At 39.7% G+C, this 19,252-nt stretch overlaps 1 protein-coding gene across 2 annotated transcripts in view; it reads right to left on the bottom strand.

Annotated features, from left to right (window-relative positions):
- Positions 1–6,432: 6,432 nt before the first annotated feature.
- Positions 6,433–19,252, bottom strand: part of larp1 (La ribonucleoprotein 1, translational regulator) — a 59,272-nt gene continuing 46,452 nt past the window's right edge. For both annotated transcript variants that reach the window (XM_039777151.1, XM_039777152.1), the window contains 11 exons: positions 18,819–19,000; positions 18,319–18,411; positions 17,643–17,969; positions 15,098–15,221; positions 14,009–14,214; positions 13,758–13,864; positions 13,150–13,307; positions 12,164–12,308; positions 11,900–12,009; positions 11,582–11,709; positions 6,433–10,075 (listed from right to left, as the gene is read on the bottom strand). In XM_039777151.1, coding sequence (XP_039633085.1) covers positions 9,866–10,075; positions 11,582–11,709; positions 11,900–12,009; positions 12,164–12,308; positions 13,150–13,307; positions 13,758–13,864; positions 14,009–14,214; positions 15,098–15,221; positions 17,643–17,969; positions 18,319–18,411; positions 18,819–19,000 — 1,790 coding nt within the window. In that variant the 3' untranslated portion in view covers positions 6,433–9,865. The remainder of the gene's footprint in view (positions 10,076–11,581; positions 11,710–11,899; positions 12,010–12,163; positions 12,309–13,149; positions 13,308–13,757; positions 13,865–14,008; positions 14,215–15,097; positions 15,222–17,642; positions 17,970–18,318; positions 18,412–18,818; positions 19,001–19,252) is intronic.

Below are 19,252 nucleotides of genomic sequence, written 5' to 3'. Positions count from 1 at the left end.
GATCTGGTTTAAGTACAGTGAACTCATTGTCATGTTCAAGAAACCAATTTGAAATGATTCGAGCTTTGTGACATGTTGCATAATCCTGCTGGAAGTAGCCATCAGAGGATGGGTACATGGTGGTCATAAAGGGATGGACATGGTCAGAAACAATGCTCAGGTAGGCTGTGGCATTTAAACAATGCCCAATTGGTACTAAGGGGCCTAAAGTGTGCCAAGAAAGCCCCACACTATTACACCACCACCACCAGCCTGCCCAGGGGTAACGAGGCATGACGGATCCATGTTCTCATTCTGTTTACGCCAAATTCTGACTCTACCATCTGAATGTCTCAACAGAAATCGAGACTCATCAGACCAGGCAACATTTTTCCAGTCTTCAACTGTCCAATTTTGGTGAGCTCGTGCAAATTGTAGCCTCATTTTCCTATTTTTAGTGGAGATGAGTGGTACCCGGTGGGGTCTTCTGCTGGTGTAGCCCATCCGCCTCAAGGTTGTTCGTGTTGTGGCTTCACAAATGCTTTGCTGCATACCTCGGTTGTAATGAATGGTTATTTGAATCAAAGTTGATCTTCTATCAGCTTGAATCACTCAGCCCATTCTCCTCTGACCTCTAGCATCAACAAGGCATTTTCGCCCCCCAGGACTGCTGCATACTGGATGTTTTTCCATTTTCAGACCATTCTTTGTAATCCCTAGAAATGGTTGTGTGTGAAAATCCCAGTAACTGAGCAGATAGTGAAATACTCAGACCAGCCCGTCTGGCACCAACAACCATGCCACGCTCCAAGTTGCTTAGATCACCTTTCTTTCCCATTCTGACATTCAGTTTGGAGTTCAGGAGTTTGTCTAGACCTGGACCAAACCCCTAAATGCATTGAAGCAGCTGCCATGTGATTGGTTGATTAGATAATTGCATTAACGAGAAATCTTACATGTGTTCCTAATAATCTTTAAGGTGAGTATATATATATATATATTGTGACATGAAGCTAAAGATACTAGAGATCTGACTTTGGTAGTTACAAACTTCTTTGCAAAGTTATAAGGGGCTTTACAGGCCATAATTCATTCTGGCCCTCTCACACATACACCTTACACATGCATAGGCCTATATTATACATATAGCATTTACATACATACATTCTAACTCATACATGTATATATTAATTCTCACATGTATAAACATAAACCATATTGTAGTATTAGTATACTTTAACTTGAGAGTGACTTCCATTCTACTTTTTTCAACATACTTTACTATGACTTTTTTTCGACATACTATGCTATGACATCTTTTAATCATTTTCAATTTTTTCAATATATTATACCATGATGTTTTTCCCACTGGTTTCGAGATACGCTACGCTATGACTGTTTTAACGAGTTCTATTTCCCTACATGGTGGCTCAGTGGTTAGCACAGCCTCAACAAGCACACACAACTAGGCAGTGCAGACGTTGACCCCTGGTTTGATCCCCAATACAGACTAGGCTTATTTGTGTGGAATTTGCATGTTCTTCCAGACTTTCTCTGACAAACTATGCTATGACTTTTTTCCACATACTATGCTATGACTGTTTTCAACACATTCTATTTCCCTGCATGGTGGCTCAGTGGTGAGCACGGCTCTATCAAGCACCAACAGTGCAGGTGTTGACCCCTGGTCAAATTAATTTTTTGTGTGGAATTTGCATGTTCTTCCAGACATTCTCTTTTTTTATTATTATTATTATTTCTGGGGGGCTTTTCCCTTTATTCTGAAGTGACAGTGGATAGACATGAAAGGGGGAGAGAGATGCTATGATACTATGACTTCGTTCAACATACAATACAATGACTTTTTTCATCACTTTTTTTTATCACGTTTTTGCAACATACTATACTATGACTTTTTTCCGATATACTATACTGACTCAGTGGTTAGCGGACCCCTGGTCCAGGCTGATCTTTTTTGCGTGGAATTTGCATGTTCTTTCAGACTTTCTTTAAGATACTATACTTTAACTTTTTTTTATATACTATACTTTTACCTTTTTCCGCCTTTTTCAACATACTAAACTGTGACTTTTTGTGATATTTTTATGACACACTTATACTATGACGTTTTATGATATATTTTATGAAATACTATACTATGACTTATTTCAACATACAATACGATGACTTTTTTCATCACTTTTTTCGACATACTATATATGTCTTTTTTCGAACATAGTATACTATGACTTTTTTCGACATACTATAATATAACATTTTTTATAAAAAAAATGTCAACATACTATACTATGACTTTTGCAACATATTATACTATGACATTTTTTATCACTTCTTTTCAACATACTATACTATGACATTTTTTATTACTTTTTTGCAACATACTATACTATGACTTTTTTTCCACTTTTTTTGTCATGCTATACTATTATTTTTTTCGACATACTATACTGGCTCAGTGGTTAGCACGGCTCCAACAAGCAAGAGCAAGGTGGTAGGGCAGATGCGGACCCCTGGTCCAGGCTGATCTTTTTTGTGTGGAATTTGCATGTTCTTTCAGACTTTCTTTAAGATACTATACTTTTACTTTTTTTTATATACTATACTTTTACCTTTTTCCGCCTTTTTCAACATACTAAACTGTGACTTTTTGTGATATTTTTATGACACACTATACTACGACGTTTTATGATATATTTTATGAAATACTATATGTGACTATATGACTTATTTCAACATACAATACGATGTCTCTTTTTCTCACTTTTTTCGAACATAGTAACTATGACTTTTTTTGCTTTTTCGACATACTATAATATTACATTTTTTATAAATTTTTTTCGACATACTATACTATGACTTTTGCAACATATTATACTGTGACATTTTTCATCACTTCTTTTTGACATACTATACTTTACTTTTTTTATCACGTTTTTGCAACATACTATTCTATGACTTTTTTCCGACATACTATACTATGACATTTTTTATCACGTTTTTGCAACATACTACACTATGATTTTTTTTCAACATACTATACTGACTCAGTGGTTAGCGGACCCCTGGTCCAGGCTGATCTTTTTTTGCGTGGAATTTGCATGTTCTTTCAGACTTTCTTTAAGATACTATACTTTTACTTTTTTTTATATAATATACTTTTACCTTTTTCCGCTTTTTTCAACATACTAAACTGTGACTTTTTGTGATATTTTTATGACACACTATACTACGACGTTTTATGATATATTTTATGAAATACTATATGTGACTATATGACTTATTTCAACATACAATACGATGTCTCTTTTTCTCACTTTTTTCAAACATAGTATACTATGACTTTTTTTGCTTTTTCGACATACTATAATATTACATTTTTTATCAATTTTTTTTCGACATACTATACTATGACTTTTGCAACATATTATACTGTGACATTTTTCATCACTTCTTTTCGACATACTATACTTTAATTTTTTTCAACATACTATACTATGACATTTTTTATTACTTTTTTGCAACATACTATACTATGACTTTTTTCCGCTTTTTTCGTCATGCTATACTATTATTTTTTCGACATACTATACTGGCTCAGTGGTTAGCACGGCTCCAACAAGCACAAGCAAGGTGGTAGGGCAGATGTGGACCCCTGGTCCAGGCTGATCTTTTTTTGCGTGGAATTAGCATGTTCTTTCAGACTTTCTTTGACATACTATACTTTGACATTTTTTTGATATACTATACTTTGAGTTTTTTCCGCTTTTTTCGACATACTAAACTGTGACTTTTTGTGACATTTTTATGACACACTATACTATGACGTTTTATGATATATTTTATGAAATACTATACTATGACTTATTTCAACATACAATACGATGACTTTTTTCATCACTTTTTTCGACATACTATATATGTCTTTTTTCGAACATAGTATACTATGACTTTTTTCGACATACTATAATATAAACATTTTTTATAAAAAAAATGTCAACAACTATGACTTTTGCAACATATTATACTATGACATTTTTTATCACTTCTTTTCGACATACTATACTATGACATTTTTTATTACTTTTTTGCAACATACTATACTATGACTTTTTTTCCGCTTTTTTTGTCATACTATACTATTATTTTTTTCGACATACTATACTGGCTCAGTGGTTAGCACGGCTCCAACAAGCAAGAGCAAGGTGGTAGGGCAGATGTGGACCCCTGGTCCAAGCTGATCTTTTTTGTGTGGAATTTGCATGTTCTTTCAGACTTTCTTTGACATACTATACTATGACTTTTTTTCGACATACTATACAATGACTTTTTTATCACCTTTTTTGCGACATACTATACTATGATTTTTTTCCCGCTTTTTCAACATACTATGACTTTTTTCGACATACTATACTATAAAAAATGTTATCACTTCTTTTTCGACATACTATATTATGACTTTTGCGGCATACTATACTATGAAATTGTTTATCACTTCTTTTTGACATACTATGACTTTTTTCATGATACTATATTTTGTCTTTTTTATCACTTTTTTGACATACTATGCTGTGACTGTTTTCAACATACTGTATTTGGCTGCATGGTGGCTCAGTGGTTAGCACGGCTCCAACGAGCACCAGCAAGTAGGCAGTGCAGATGTATGGAATGCCGTTTATTCAGAATTAAATAAATTAATAAATACATAAATAAATTAATAAATACATGAATAAATAAATAAATAAATATGCCTTTGAAATACATCATGAAATAAATAAATAAGGCAATAAATACATAATTAAATAAATGTAATTATTTCATGGTACTTTTATTTCATAAGTCCACATTTATTTATTTCAAGAGACTTTTATTTTGTAAATCCACATTTTTTTATTTCCGTGGACTTTTATTTCCTAATGCCACATTTATTTATTTCCCTCTCTATTTATTTCCAGTTCTTATATGCAAATCAGGGGGCGTGGCTATCTCTCACATTCAGAACAAGGTGAATGGGACTTCTTTGGCAGACCAACAACAGGACAATTTTAACAATTTTCGCCATCTTATTCATCACAAAATTCACTTCTGAGATCGTTTTAGGCGAGAAATGAACTGTTTAGATTTCGAATATAGGCAGTCTTGCGTAAATCGTTGCCGAATTGACAATTTGCTTCAAAGTTTTCGAGTTGAGAGGCTCCATATAGTGACGCGACAGCCAGCTAGCGCCTGCTGGGGCTGCTAGCTTGTTGCTGGAGAACCCAATCAGCTGGAGGTACCCGTTTCTCTTCGAGAAGAATTCCCATTCACCTTGTCTCACTTCACCTTCAACGGAGATGTTCAGTTTAATGTGAATTAGAGCAGTCGTTTGCCCACTAGGTCACTTAACAACGCCTCAGCTAACGTTGTGTCAACCCGCAGTGGGTACAGAGCACCGCAACACCCCAAGCTGCCGGTTGCGGTGCTCTGTCAGGTCAGCGCTAGTTGGTGGTCTAGTTACCCCAGAATAGGTGACTGTGTGCTGGGTAAAGAGCACCGCGAACTGCCAGTCGTGTTGCACTCTCACTTCGCCAGCCTTTTTTTTGCCCACTCTCTGAATGTGAGAGATAGTCACGCCCCCTGATTTGCATATAAGAACTGGAAATAGAGAGGGAAATAAATAAATGTGGACTTATGAAATAAAAGTCTCTTGAAATAAATAAATGTGGACTTATGAAATAAAGGTACCATGAAATAATTAAAATTTATTTATGTATTTATTGCCTCATTTATTTATTTCATGATGTATTTCAAAGGCATATTTATTTATTTATTCATGCATTCCATACAGACGATTTTCTCTCTCCTCTCTCTTTCCATCTGTGTGCATCCATGCATAGATATACATCCATGTCCCAGAAATGCTTGTTACTAACTTAGCTCTGGAGAGCTTATTCCCCGGGGTCCTTATTTTGTTTTTTGCCCAGCAGTTTTCCTTGGATTAGGGTGGCACCTAAATTATGGTTGCAGCCGTCACTGTGGTCCTGCTCGGCACCCTGCTACACCCTGCTACGCTCTGCAGTGCCTCCCAACCCAAGGCTTCGCCGTAAAAGGAGTTTTTGCAAGTTCTTTTAGACTTTCTCTGACATACTATACTATGAACAAGCATATATTCTTCCTACATACATATTTATATTAAATGCATATACTGACTGCATGTGAATGTCAGTAAAAGTTGAGTGTTAAAATAGATAAATGAATACGTGAGTGAAAATAAAGGTATGATTGAAATCTTAATAGAAATGTATCAAAACAGATGGGTGTAGAAATAAAAAATGTGAAAGTGAAAATGTACGTATGAGAGATGGCCAAAATTAATAATGACTTTTACAGTTTCGGAAGGTCATTCACACACACACACACACACACACACACGAAATAATCACTCCGAAGCCAGTGTTGAGGTTTTTTTGTCCGTTTTGTGTTTTTTTTTTCTTTATTAAGGAAAAGCATAATTACTACAAATTACAAATAACACTAACAGCGAATCACATCAGCCTACAAAGCAGATATTATGAATATTAAATGTTATAATACAAGATCTCATTCAAGTATTTTACATTTTTCCATTTTATATATTTTTTTTGTTCCTTTTTCCTTGTTTTCATCTTTTTTTCCTCTTGACAAGCCTAGGATATAGTAATGCAATGAACTATTTTAATGGTTCATATACAGTTATTTCTTATTCATATGGCTTTATGGAATTTTGTCCTTTTTTTCACCATCTCCAGATATCATAACCAGCCATATACCTCTGAGCGACATCATAAACCCCAGTTGGGCTCTCTCTCTCTTTCCTTTCTCCTCCCTTCCCACGTCCATCACTCATCTGTCATCTCTCCGGTGTCCGGCCCGCTGGCCTAATCCGGGTAAAACTGACGAGCAGAGGGTGCAGCTCCCCCTAGAGTTTGTCTGGACAGCTAGCAGCAGTTCTACGCTGATAGAGAAGGCTGGAAACTCCCCAAAAACACCTGAAACCCCAAATGTCCGGTGACAGGTGATGGCAGGTGATGGTCACATTAGAGGGCGAGATCATGGTACTGTCCAAGGAAGAAGGCCCCCACCACCCCCCTCCGCCCCCAGTGGCAGTCTGCCATGTCTACAGCCACACACCAACTCACCAATTCAAAGGCTTCGCTGGTTTTTGGAAAACAAGTTTCATGTTTGGTGAATATTAAACCTCCAGTAAACACTTTGATGCATCAACTGTAAGCCTCTGAAACTGATCCAAATCTCCCTGAAGATAAAGCAACAAAATACTAAAGGAAAAAAAAAAAAAAGTATAGCTTTGCAATGTCATGTTTCCAACATATGTGGATTTAGAGGAAGAAACTGACAGACAGGACCTCCACTCTGCTGGAACATCAGCCAACAGGCGGAATGATTATTACGCAAAAGGACCAAGACTTCAAAAAAAAAAAAAGAAAAAGAAAAAAGAAAAAGATGTCTGATACAGTTTGATCTTAATTACTCATGTGACTGAACTGTTTGACAGGAAATAGTTCATCACTCTTTGCAACAAACATTGCAGTATGTCAACGGAAAGTGGGTCATTTCACCAAGCATCTGGATATTGCTCAATATCAAAATAAAAGTTATCCATATGTGCATTAAGACTTTTTTTCAGAATTTTGTTAACTCCTTCAATTTGAACCCCAAAATCAAACATCTATATGCGTTTGTAGACCTTGCAGACAGGTTTGTTGAAAACCAGGAGGCTAAAAATTGAATAATTAGTTGTAGAAATTCTGCTCCGTCATCTCAGCAAAAGTATCTTTACTAAAAGGAAAAAAAAGAGCAAATTAACTGATTTCAACGTGAAACACTATAAGCTTACAGATTTAGTTTTTGCACTTAATACTCGTTGACGCCCTGATGTCAACTTTCCCTTTTGTGTTGTAAATTATGTTCCCGTTTCTGAAATCCACAGATGGTTTAAACAGCCTGACACAAACCCCACCTCCATCATAACAACAACGCTAGAAACACTGCAAATGGAAATTAAAAAGCATTAAAAGATAATTCATGAAACCATTACAAAAAAAAAAGTTAAAGAGTACGTACGTAAGTAAGGCAAATATATAATCTGTTCTATAAACAATAAAACAAGTAGCAGGGAGCTGTAATCATTTCTCTTCATCTGTCAAATTCACATTTACATTAGTGGAGGAAGAAAGAATCACTCTTCTATTTGATATCATCAGTACTCAAGTTGGATAAAGATCTTAATTATCCAAACAGTTGACTGTAGGAAGTGTGACAACAGAACAGACCAGAGTCCAGTCTTGAATTTTTGTCCACAGCGAGGCAAGACATCAAGCTGTGTGTTTTGCATTCAACTTGCTCACACTGCTACATCTGTACCTGTGTGTGACTACACCTGTCAGTGTTCATACCTGTAACTGATGTGTGTATCCGAGTGTGGAACAAGAAGAGGTGGCGAGCGCCCGAGGCCCAATCAGGCCGATCGAGCTTCAGTTTAAACAGTGAAGTCGGAGGCCAAAATGTCTGGAGGCTCATACGCGTCTCCACCCAGAGCACCTGCGACAGGACGCGACAGCCCTCCTCATAACCATCGCTTCTTCAAGTATTCCAGATTGATGATTCCAGTCCTGTATCGTCACTGATGGTCGACTGATGGATGGATGTCAAACGGATGGATGAACGGATGGATGCAGCTCATCTGACTGGGAGGCGCAGGGGGCGGCAGAAAGTCAGGAAGCACCCAAGCACAGGGGGGGAGGGGCGGGGGGGGGGCGCGCGCGACAAACTTCCACCAGGTTTGTTTCAGCACAAAAAGCCACAACTTGCAAACACAAGGAAGAATTACAGGACTTGTAACAGACTGAATGACACTTGGAAGACCGTTCAGAAAAGGTGGCGAAGGGGAGTGAGGGGCGGGTGGTGAAACAGTTTGGCAGCACAGCACCACCTAGTGGCCTCTGCCGGAAACGGTGACCGGATATATGGGTAATTCCAATGCTGTACAATCGACAAAAAGGTGGCGGGCACAAGTTAGAAGCAGTAAAACCATTAAAATAAGGCAACTTTCAATGATCAAGTCCATACTGAGGGATTGGTACAAGTCTTTTTTTTCTTCCTCTCTTTTTATCATTTGGTTCTTTAATATTTTCCCCTCAATGTCAAGCCATGAAGTAAATCAAATATCTTGAATTTTTGAGCACTGGGGGCTCTGCGGATGGAAATGTCAGTCGCTTGGTTGAAACCACTTTGGTCCGATTGGATGTCAGAAGCAGCACGGCCTGCAGCGTGGTCGCTAGCGGGGCTTTCAGATGCTCAGTCTTGTTCAAACTATTTCCAAGTCTCCAATCTCACCACATGCCGAAGAAATTATAATAATAAATCTGAGATCTAGGGGAGGAATCTAATATCTTTCAGCCAGCAGGACAGTGGCGATCAAGGAGGGGCCCAAGTGAGAGGGGGGGTCAAGATGAAAATTTAAAAAATAAAAGAACAATTTCCAGGGTAATAAATCAACACTGAACCATCCACCGTGTGGACTGGCAATGATTTGTAAAATAGGAAAAAAGTGTTTGACACCCCATCCATTCCTTGCCTCATCAAGACAGAAAAGGTATTTTTTTTTCTTGAAAACTCAGAACTAATTAATAAAGCAAGCCATATTAATTATTTGTCTTCCTTGTTTCTCAGTCAAAAGTCATTGTAGTAAAAAAAAAAAAAAAAAAAAAAAAACTATTCTCATGCTTGAATGAAGAACTGGTTGCCCCCTCCCCCCTCCTGTGGCGCAGACAGAACCAGCGACTTGCAGACTTGGTTGAGTTGATCCATGTGGGCCGGCGTGTTTGTGGGGTTACTTCAGTGTCTTGGCATCTGGTGCGGGGTCAGCGGCTGGGGCTTTCTGGCTGGTGGGTTTGGCATCATCCTTGGCGGCAGGGCCCTGGGCGAGGCTGGGGCCGGAGCTGGCCTGGCTGTGGGGCCGGCTGGAGGGCTGAGAGGGGTGCCGGCGGCGACCGTCCCCGCTGGACGAGTGCCTTCTGCGACGTCCTTCCTCCATAGGCGGCTGGAAAGAGAGAGAAAAAAATAAAAAAATAAATAACAGGGCAGAGATTAGATGGAGCATCGTTTTCAAAGCACAAAAACAACTTTAGGAAACAAAAACACAATCCGTGTGATTACGTGCACTTAAGAAACCAGGTTACTAAGAAAAAAGGTTACATCAGTAATCGGAGGATGCCTTTAAATGCGTTAAAGTAACCTGGTTACTGTAAATCTGCATGTACTATATACTCACCTAAAGGATTATCAGGAACACTATACTAATACCGTGTTTGACCCTATCCTCTCAATATAGGCCAACATTTCTAAAGAATGCTTCCAGCACCTTGTTGAATCAATGACACAAAGAATTAAGGCAGTTCTGAAGGCGAAAGGGATCCCCCCCCCCCACCATTACACCACGACCAGCCTGCCCAGTGGTAACAAGGCATGACGGATCCATGTTCTCATTCTGTTTACGCCAAATTCTGACTCTACCATCTGAATGTCTCAACAGAAATCGAGACTCATCAGACCAGGCAACATTTTTACAGTCTTCAACTGTCCAATTTTGGTGAGCTCGTGCAAATTGTAGCCTCATTTTCCTATTTTAAGAGGAGATGAGTGGTACCCGGTGGGGTCTTCTGCTGGTGTAGCCCCATCTTCCTCAAGGGTGTTCGTGTTGTGGCTTCACAAATGCTTTGCTGCATACCTCGGTTGTAACGAGTGGTTATTTGAATCAAAGTTGATCTTCTATCAGCTTGAATCACTCAGCCCATTCTCCTCTGACCTCTAGCATCAACAAGGCATTTTCGTCCCCCAGGACTACTGCATACTGGATGGTTTTCATTTTTCAGACCATTCTTTGTAAACCCTAGAAATGGTTGTGCGTGGAAATCCCAGTAACGGAGCAGATAGTGAAATACTCAGACCAGCCCATCTGGCACCAACAACCATGCCACGCTCCAAGTTGCTTAGAGCACCTTTCTTTCCCATTCTGACATTCAGTTTGGAGTTCAGGAGATTGTCTAGACCTGGACCACACCCCTAAATGCATTGAAGCAGCTGCCTTGTGAAATTTAACTGGTGTTCCTAATAATCCTTTAGGTGAGTGTACATACACATCAGGCTTAAAAAGGTCACATTTGCCCAAGTCAGGACATCATGCAGTGTTGACCCCAAGGTTTAGATCACCTGAGCTGTAATTTCTTATCAATTTTGACAGTTAATCTATCAACAACAATGTTCTTTTCACATAGGGGTCTCTTTTGTTCCCTATAAAAGTAGAACAAGAATTATGAAATAAAACCTAGTATTTTAAGTTAATTTACTTGGAATATAAAACTACCACTGCTAACCTGCTGAAGCTAACAGACGACCAAGAAGCTGTGGGCCATTTCTTATCCAAAATATTGACACACCAACGTGGTACATGCTCAGGTGAAAAACTCAAATGAGCTGCTGCATCTCCGCAGGCTCGCAGATTCCTACCAATCAGCCTTTAGAAACCCCAAAGAACATATGAACTCACGTCAATTCTGAAATCTTCCAGGCGCTTAAACTTGCGCAGGTACTCCTGCAGCTTGGGGTCGATCTCCAAGGTCTTGGCTTTGGAGTATTTAAGGAAGGCCCAGAACTTCTCCAGTCCGTAAAGCTGGCCTGAGGATAGCGGACAGAAGAAAATGTTAGCGGATTAAAGTGATTCTGAAAGTGAACCTCTTTCTTTAAAAAGAGGAAAACCTGAGCAGAAACTAATACCACTGATATTCTATTATGTGTTAATGTCAATGATGTGGTCTCTTCTGATCTGTGCACACGGTGGGCTGCTTCTGTTTCCAGGAATCCTCACCAGCCTCGTAGTCTTTTGTGGTCTCCTCCTGGAAGTCTTTAAAGATGTCTGGCCTGAACTTCCTCTCTAGTCCGTAGCTGTAGTACCTGAACAGGCACTCCAAACCGTACCTGTAACATACACACAGCAAGTACACCTTTAATTCTGTTCTTTTGGTCCAATCAACAGGACACATCTTGTTTTATTAACTCCTCCACAACCACACAACTAAATACAAAATCCTGAGAACTCTTTTCTCCATCCATCAGGGGTCAAGGCTCCTACCTATATCCTTCTTTCCCGTCCTCGACCACCAGCTGTCTGAACTCCTCGTACATCTTCCTGTTGAAGTGATCCCGCAGGAAAAATGACCAAAAGCGGAAGAGTGTGTTCATCTCCTGTGATTGGCCGATTCCCAGTCGCTTTCGCTCTGTAATTGGTCGAGAAGAGGGGGAGATTAAATGGACAAGTTTACATAAAAATACAAAATGAACAGAGTTTTTTTTTTTAAACCACAGGAAGACCCTTACAGAGCTGGCTCAGGTTCGCCTTGGACCAGCTCTTAGTTATGCTGTTATAGTTTTAGACTGCCGGGGGACTTCCTTCCTTTGACACACTGAGCTCCTCTCTCTTTCCATCTGTGTGCATCCATGTCCCAGAAATGCTTGTTACTAACTTAGCTCTGGGGAGCTTATTCCCCGGAGTCCTTATGTCTTCTCGCCCCGCAGTTTTCCTTGGATTAGGGTGGCACCTAAATCATGGTTGCAGCTGTCCTGCTCGGTGCCCTGTTACGCATTGCTATGTCCTGCTACGCCATGAACTACTACAACTTCTATTTCTAGTCATAGTTCCATTATCTTTATTGTGACCATTATTGCCACTGTTCATCACACCCCCAACCAGCACCGTCAGACACCGCCTACCAAGAGCCTGGGTCTGTCCCAGGTTTCTCCCTAAAAGAAAGTTTTCCTCACCACTCAAGGTTTCTTCCTCAAAGGGAGTTTTTTCCTCGCTACTGTCGCACTAAATGCTTGCTCTTGGGGGAATTACTGGAATTGTTGGGTCTTTGTAAATTACAGAGTGTGGTCTAGACCTACTCTATCTGTAAAGTGTCGCAACTCTGGTTATGATTTTATACTATAAATAAAATTGAATTGAAGAAAAAAAAAAACAAGACCTTCAGTATGACTTCAGCATTATAAAATACTGAGAATAGATTGCACTGATATTTGAAGACAGACTAAATGATAAAAGTAGAAGAAAACGTGTACCATTTAGGCAGCGCCGACGGTACTTGTGGTAAACGTGTTGCGTGAAGCCGTTCTCCTTGAGCAACTCGTGTGATGGGTGCTGGAACTTAGGGAGGGACTGAGGTGTGCAGCCAATGTTACCCAGGGCAGGGATGCCCTCCGATGGACTGGCATTAGAGCTGAGAGGGGAAAAACGTGGAGGAGGAGATGGAGAACAGAGAGTGAGTACAACCCACATCAAATATTAGAACTACTTGAAGTTAATCTGAGGTCATTTTCTGCAGTTTTACTTTATATTCATAAAAAAGAAAATAATTAATTTTACAGTTTAAAAAGCCTAACATGGGATGGATTAAGAAAACCAAATGTGGTCCTTTAAAGACCAAAGTAAAGCCCTGAATGTTGCTTTTAAATGAGTAAAGGGTTTATTTAAGTAACTCAAATTAAAGCAGCCTATTTACGATAGATTTACGACTTTTTAATATCAATTCAATACGAATTAGAATTAATAAAATCACTTTCATCAATGCAAGAAAAAAAAGGAACAAATGAGAGCAATTGTTGAAATATCGGAGAAGTTGTCAAAAGAAAAACTGCATACTGAGAAACTAATCTGATGAGAGTCTCACCTGACGGAGGCAGTACGGGAGCGATGCTCTCTGGAGTCCATTACCCAGCCGACGTGACACTCCATGGGTGGGTTGGAGCTGTGTCGGGTCTTCCTCTTCCTGGGCGTCTGAAAGGTTCCAGAGAGAACATGTTTAGTCTGTGTGGTTTCTTTATCCCCTAAAAAAAACCTTAAACCAGGTATCTGGACCACTGAAAAGGCACATTTCCACCAAAATAAGTCTGATTTCGCCCTCACTAACAGCCATCTTACCTTGGCATCCACGGGTCGACTTTCCTTCACCACTGGGTAGAAGCGCGGCGTCATAGTCTGGTCCTTCCGGTGAGGTGTGCGAGGCGTGCGGGGCGTCCGGGCACTGCGGTAGTTGGGCGAGTCAGGCACGGTAGTCGGGAGTGAGCGAGCTATTGAGGAGGGCTCGGGGGCACCGAAGAGTTTGTTTGCCAAAGCGTCTGTGGGGACTGAAGAAAAGACCCAAAAATGTTCACACTTTACATTTTCTAATCAACTGCCTCAAGACTTGTGCTTCACTTGTGCCTCGGCAATCCGGAAATAAAACTCTGGAATGTCATTAAAATAGAAACAATCGTCACAACATCAGTGATGTAATAGCTTCATTTATTTCTCAGCGTGCAAACTGACTCATGATTGATGAACTAAAGTGAGCTGATAAACCACAGTTGTTACCACTTCAACGCAATGACAGCGAGATGAAGGAGCTGAGCGTGGATTTACAACGTTTTAAGATCCATTTACTGCCAGTCAGAATGAAAACCAAGATCACTTTCATCATTGAACAAACTGAATGAGAACAATTTTGGAAAAATGGGAGGAAACGGGCACACTGAGACCCTAAAGACCATGTTGGCCTGAATATAAGATGCCATTTGCCCCCCTTTCTATGAATGGAGAATAACACCAGCGCCTAGTGTTACATTATGGTTGTTAATGTTGCTAGGCTAGAAAGTTTAGGACGGTTCTATATTTTTCTGCCACAGAAGGAAAAACATTTCTTTATCTTGTGATTTCTTTCAGAAAACGTGTCATTTCAATAATTTTTAGAGACCTAAAGGGGTTGAAGCAACCAGTTTTTTCACTAGAAGCTAGCAGAGATTAGAGAAAGGTCAGAAAAAAAAATGCATTATTTTGTGATGTTGAGATACAAACTTATCCCCAAAGTGTCAAAGGTTTTACCTCATCGCCATCTTACCATTTCATAAAAATGACTCTGTGATATTACAGTTTTAACTTCAAATCACATCGTCAGTGTGTTCCAAGTAAAGAAAGAACGTTGATTATGTAAATCCTTCCTGTGTGTCCGTTTGATGTGTTTTTGGTCCTTACTCTGCTTGTGTCGTGGTGGGCCTGGAGGGACTTCCTGTTTGGGGTCGACAGGGGGTTCAGGGGTCAGGCAGTCAAATTCTTCGCGGCTGATCAGGTGGACCTTCTTGAAGTTCTCCACCTCTTGCTGTTAAAAGAAAAAAAAGAAAAAAAGAAAGAACAACCTGTGTTTATATGATGACAACCTCTTCTTCTTCCTACAACTCTGGTAAGCAAAGATCTGTAGATTACCAGTTTATTTTGAATCAACGATAAAGAATACTTCCACAAGGAGGAATAAAAGGGTTTAGATACTGATACACAACAATGAAACGTGCCAAAAAGGAAGCCCGGTACACACAACATAAATAAAGACTCATTTTACAAAGTTTCACACAAACACACACTGTACTGAAACTGGAGCTCTTTCACAAATATATATATTAGAATAAATAAATAAAAAATAATACAAAATATAAGAAATAACATGGGACAGTAAGGATCATCAACAGACCTTATCTGCAGTAATCTGGAGATTAAGATGCAGCAGCAAAACATGGCTACCAAAAACACTCTTTTCACCTTCATGACGTCTCTTACTGTTGGGACACGAGTACGCCAGCCAGCTGAGTTACGTCAACACACAAAACCCTGAATTTTCCACAAGTGAAGACCTCCTAATAACAAAACTGCTCCTCCTACAACAGCAGCTCAATTTAAAATCTTACTATAAACACACAACAATGCAGCAGTCCTCCAACGTTTGATAATCTCACGCGTGTGACTCACACTCGCCCCTTCATTCCACCAGGTATCCTCCGATTTTTGAGCGTCCATCTTTGTCTACCCTGCTGCAGCCCGTCGGCTCGACCCCTCAGGCCGAGGCCTCGTTTGTGGGGTTTATTTATAAACAAGCGTCCTCTGTTCCACACGGAGCTGGATGTGTGCTGGCGAGCACGTGAAGGCCAAACAATGAGTTCAACAATGCTACAATGGGCAGCAACGACAACAATAACAAGACAAAAAAATTCTGTTCTGTTTCGGGTTTCTATATCCAGAAACCGCTCTAAATCTACTCATCACCTGGTCTTGGGCAGAAACGCCTCCAATCTGACAATGACGTCACGTGGAAGCTGTCAGAAGAGCCTGAGTTGAGTTATGTATCACTACAGGTTGCTGTTTGATTGTGTTGCCCTCCGATATCCAGGTGGAGCTCCACTTAAACTCAGAGATATCCTGTTTGAGTCCTCATTTTTATCTATGGTGAGTTACTCTTTTTTTTTTTTAAGATTTTGATCATAAAAAAACCACAAAACATTTATAGTACAAACAGACTTATTAGCTGTGCTTTCTCTCTAGGGGTGCACGATTCAGAAAATGTCACGATTCGATATCGATTTTTAGGCTCAAGATTCGATTCAACAACGATTCTCGATTCAAAAAAATTTCACAGTATGTAAATGTAGTTACTTTTCCCATTTGATTGATTGCAGTAGACATACATTAAAAAAAAAAAAAAAAATTCTATGAATCAATTTTGAATCGGTAGAGCTTGAATCGCGATGAAATGCACACCCCTATTTCTCTCTGTTTTAGGTTTTTGCTTTTGATTACCATGAGACATTTCTGCGCTGTCAACTTCAAAAGAGGACCTAATCTACACATAACTTTTGGGTGGGTTGTGACATAAAATCCAGTTGGAAGTCACTTTGAACTCAATCCGATACCTTTTTTATTTTTTGGGTATCTTTCAGTGAGAATCACTAAAAACAAGGCTCATGAGGCTCATCTATGTTTAACTGAGCTGATAACCACGGTGAAGACATCCCATGCCGTTTTTTGGTAAACATTGTTGTTGAATACATCTCAGCTATATACATTTTATTTGTTTTATTATAAGTTGTAAAGAAGCCTATGTTTTTAAAAGGATAACGGATTAATTATTCCGTTTTCAGTTTACAGAAAAATGGGCCAATGAGATTAGGAATAATACAACATTTAGAAACATTTGGTTTAATAAAAACAAAAAGTTGAACTTGAGTTTTTTTCCAGCTAAGAATTGGTGTCACACCGTTACATTTGAACGCTAGTTGGTATTTAAGAAGAGGATCTGCTTTGTCAGTTATGAAAGTTAAATAAAGTAGAAAATAAAATACATTTTGTTTTGTGTTATCCTTCGTATCATTACTTCAGAAAGCGGTTATTCAAGTAAAACCCAAAGACTGCTTTCTTTTGGAAGATGTTAAAATTATGAAAACAACGATTTGCTTTTGTGAAACATGAATGTCAAATATTATTTATAGCCTCATTACTGTAATGCATGAAACCCACATGTCATCCCATGTGGGATAGATCATTTTAAAGGTAAAAACAATATATTATTTTTATATTCATATTTCTGTCTCCAAGTTTAGACTGAATTAAGGCGTCTCTTCAAATATTAACGTAGGCAGCGGTTTGTCTTGCTTTTTGCTGACTGGATCAGCTTAACCGCCACCAGTGACAAAAGTAGGACGATTATTTCAGGATTGTAAATAAGTCAAAGGTCAACCGTGCAAAACGACCTCACCTTGATGGTGGCGTACTCGGGCTCGTACGTGTCGTCCCACAGGTCCTGCTCGTAGTAGAAGAGCCCGTCGTTGATCACTTTGACCAGCTCGCTGGACAGCTTGGCACGCGATGTGTGGTGTCCCGTGCGGTCGCCCCCCGGGTGCTTCCTCAGGTAGGGTGGCGTCTGCGTCACGATCAAGATCTTGTTGACGTCGTGGTCGTCGATCTCGCCGTCCGTCTCCTCGTCCGACCAGTCGGTGAAGGTGTTGCGCCGTCCGTCCATCTGCTCCATCTCCTCGTCGAACATGAAGTCCAGCTCCTCCGGTTCGTCCGGCTCCGCTCCGTCCTGATCAGAGAAAAAAAGATGGAAATTATTAGAAGGTGTTGGCCGAAAAGGTTTTCACTTTTTGATCACTGTATCTGATCACTTGCAATTACTTATACTAATTAGGTTAATTATCAAGAATAGTTGTGATGTAGCCAAAAAGACAAACATGCCTGCACATTGCAAAGTGCTAAAAATTGGTCAATTAATTGATTTTCAGAAAATAATGATAATCAATTAGTCATTTGTCAAGCAAAATCCCAAATGTGAGGATTTGTTTGTCAGAAAATTACACACTAGACTAAATGACTAATCGACAAAATAATAGAGAAATCATTAGTTGCAGTTCTAAAAAGAAAGTGTTCCTCACCTTATTTCCTGTGGTGGCAGGCGAGGGCGAGGAGCCAGACTGAGGCACCGGGGAGCGACTCGAGTCGTCCTTTTCCTTCTGCAACGACGGGGCCTACATCAGTCAACCACACAGGAGGGAGGAAGAGGAGGAGATACCGGGTATGAACAAGAAGGAATGATACTGACTGAAGTATAAGATGAGTACAGTGGTTTTGTAAAAAAAATGCATGAAACTGTTTTTTTTTTTTTTTATATATATAAAAAGGAAAGATGTGTTGAATGTTTAATAATGTAAATTAATCTGGCTGGTGGCTACTTGCCAGCATGTATGTGCAGTGTTTGTAGATTAGTTCCATTGTCAATTAATCAATTATGTTTTCCATTAATCGTCTAGCCATGTCAGAAAATGGTGAAAAATGGACATCACGTTTATTTCAGAGCCATAAGTATATTCAAATTGCTTATTTTGACCCAACAATTTGGATGGCCAGAATATGGGCGAGCGGCTCTGAACTTCACCTTCTCTGCGCTGAGCTTGGGTCTGGCCGGGGAGGGTCTGGGCCTCTTCTTGACCTCGATCCAGCACTCAGAGTCCAGGTCGGGGAGGCTGGCGGAGAGGCCCTTGGGCATGGTCTTGAGGTTAGAGGTGTCTAGATCAGTCTTGCCATGTTGCTTAACCGGTGTGGAGGCCCTGGGAGAACCTGCAGCGGAAACCGAGAACATTTTGATAGGATTACTTGAAGCTTAGATTTATTTTGAAACAAATGTTTCTTGTAAAGTTAGAATGAAGATGGGCATGTCAGGCTGCAAAAAAAAATATCTTTGACTTGATTTCAACAGAAATCTCAAATCAAATGAGGCAGATTGCTACAGTAGAAATTAACAAAAGGACACTTGATTCCTTTTCATAGTTTGGCCCATATTTCAGTTTCATTGACAGCAGATCGGACTGT

The sequence above is a fragment of the Perca fluviatilis genome, chromosome 16, assembly GCF_010015445.1.
Source record: "Perca fluviatilis chromosome 16, GENO_Pfluv_1.0, whole genome shotgun sequence".
Taxonomy (NCBI): domain Eukaryota; kingdom Metazoa; phylum Chordata; class Actinopteri; order Perciformes; family Percidae; genus Perca; species Perca fluviatilis.
The sequence above is the reverse complement of the archived record's forward strand: the minus strand, read 5'-3'. Positions and strand labels throughout refer to the sequence as shown.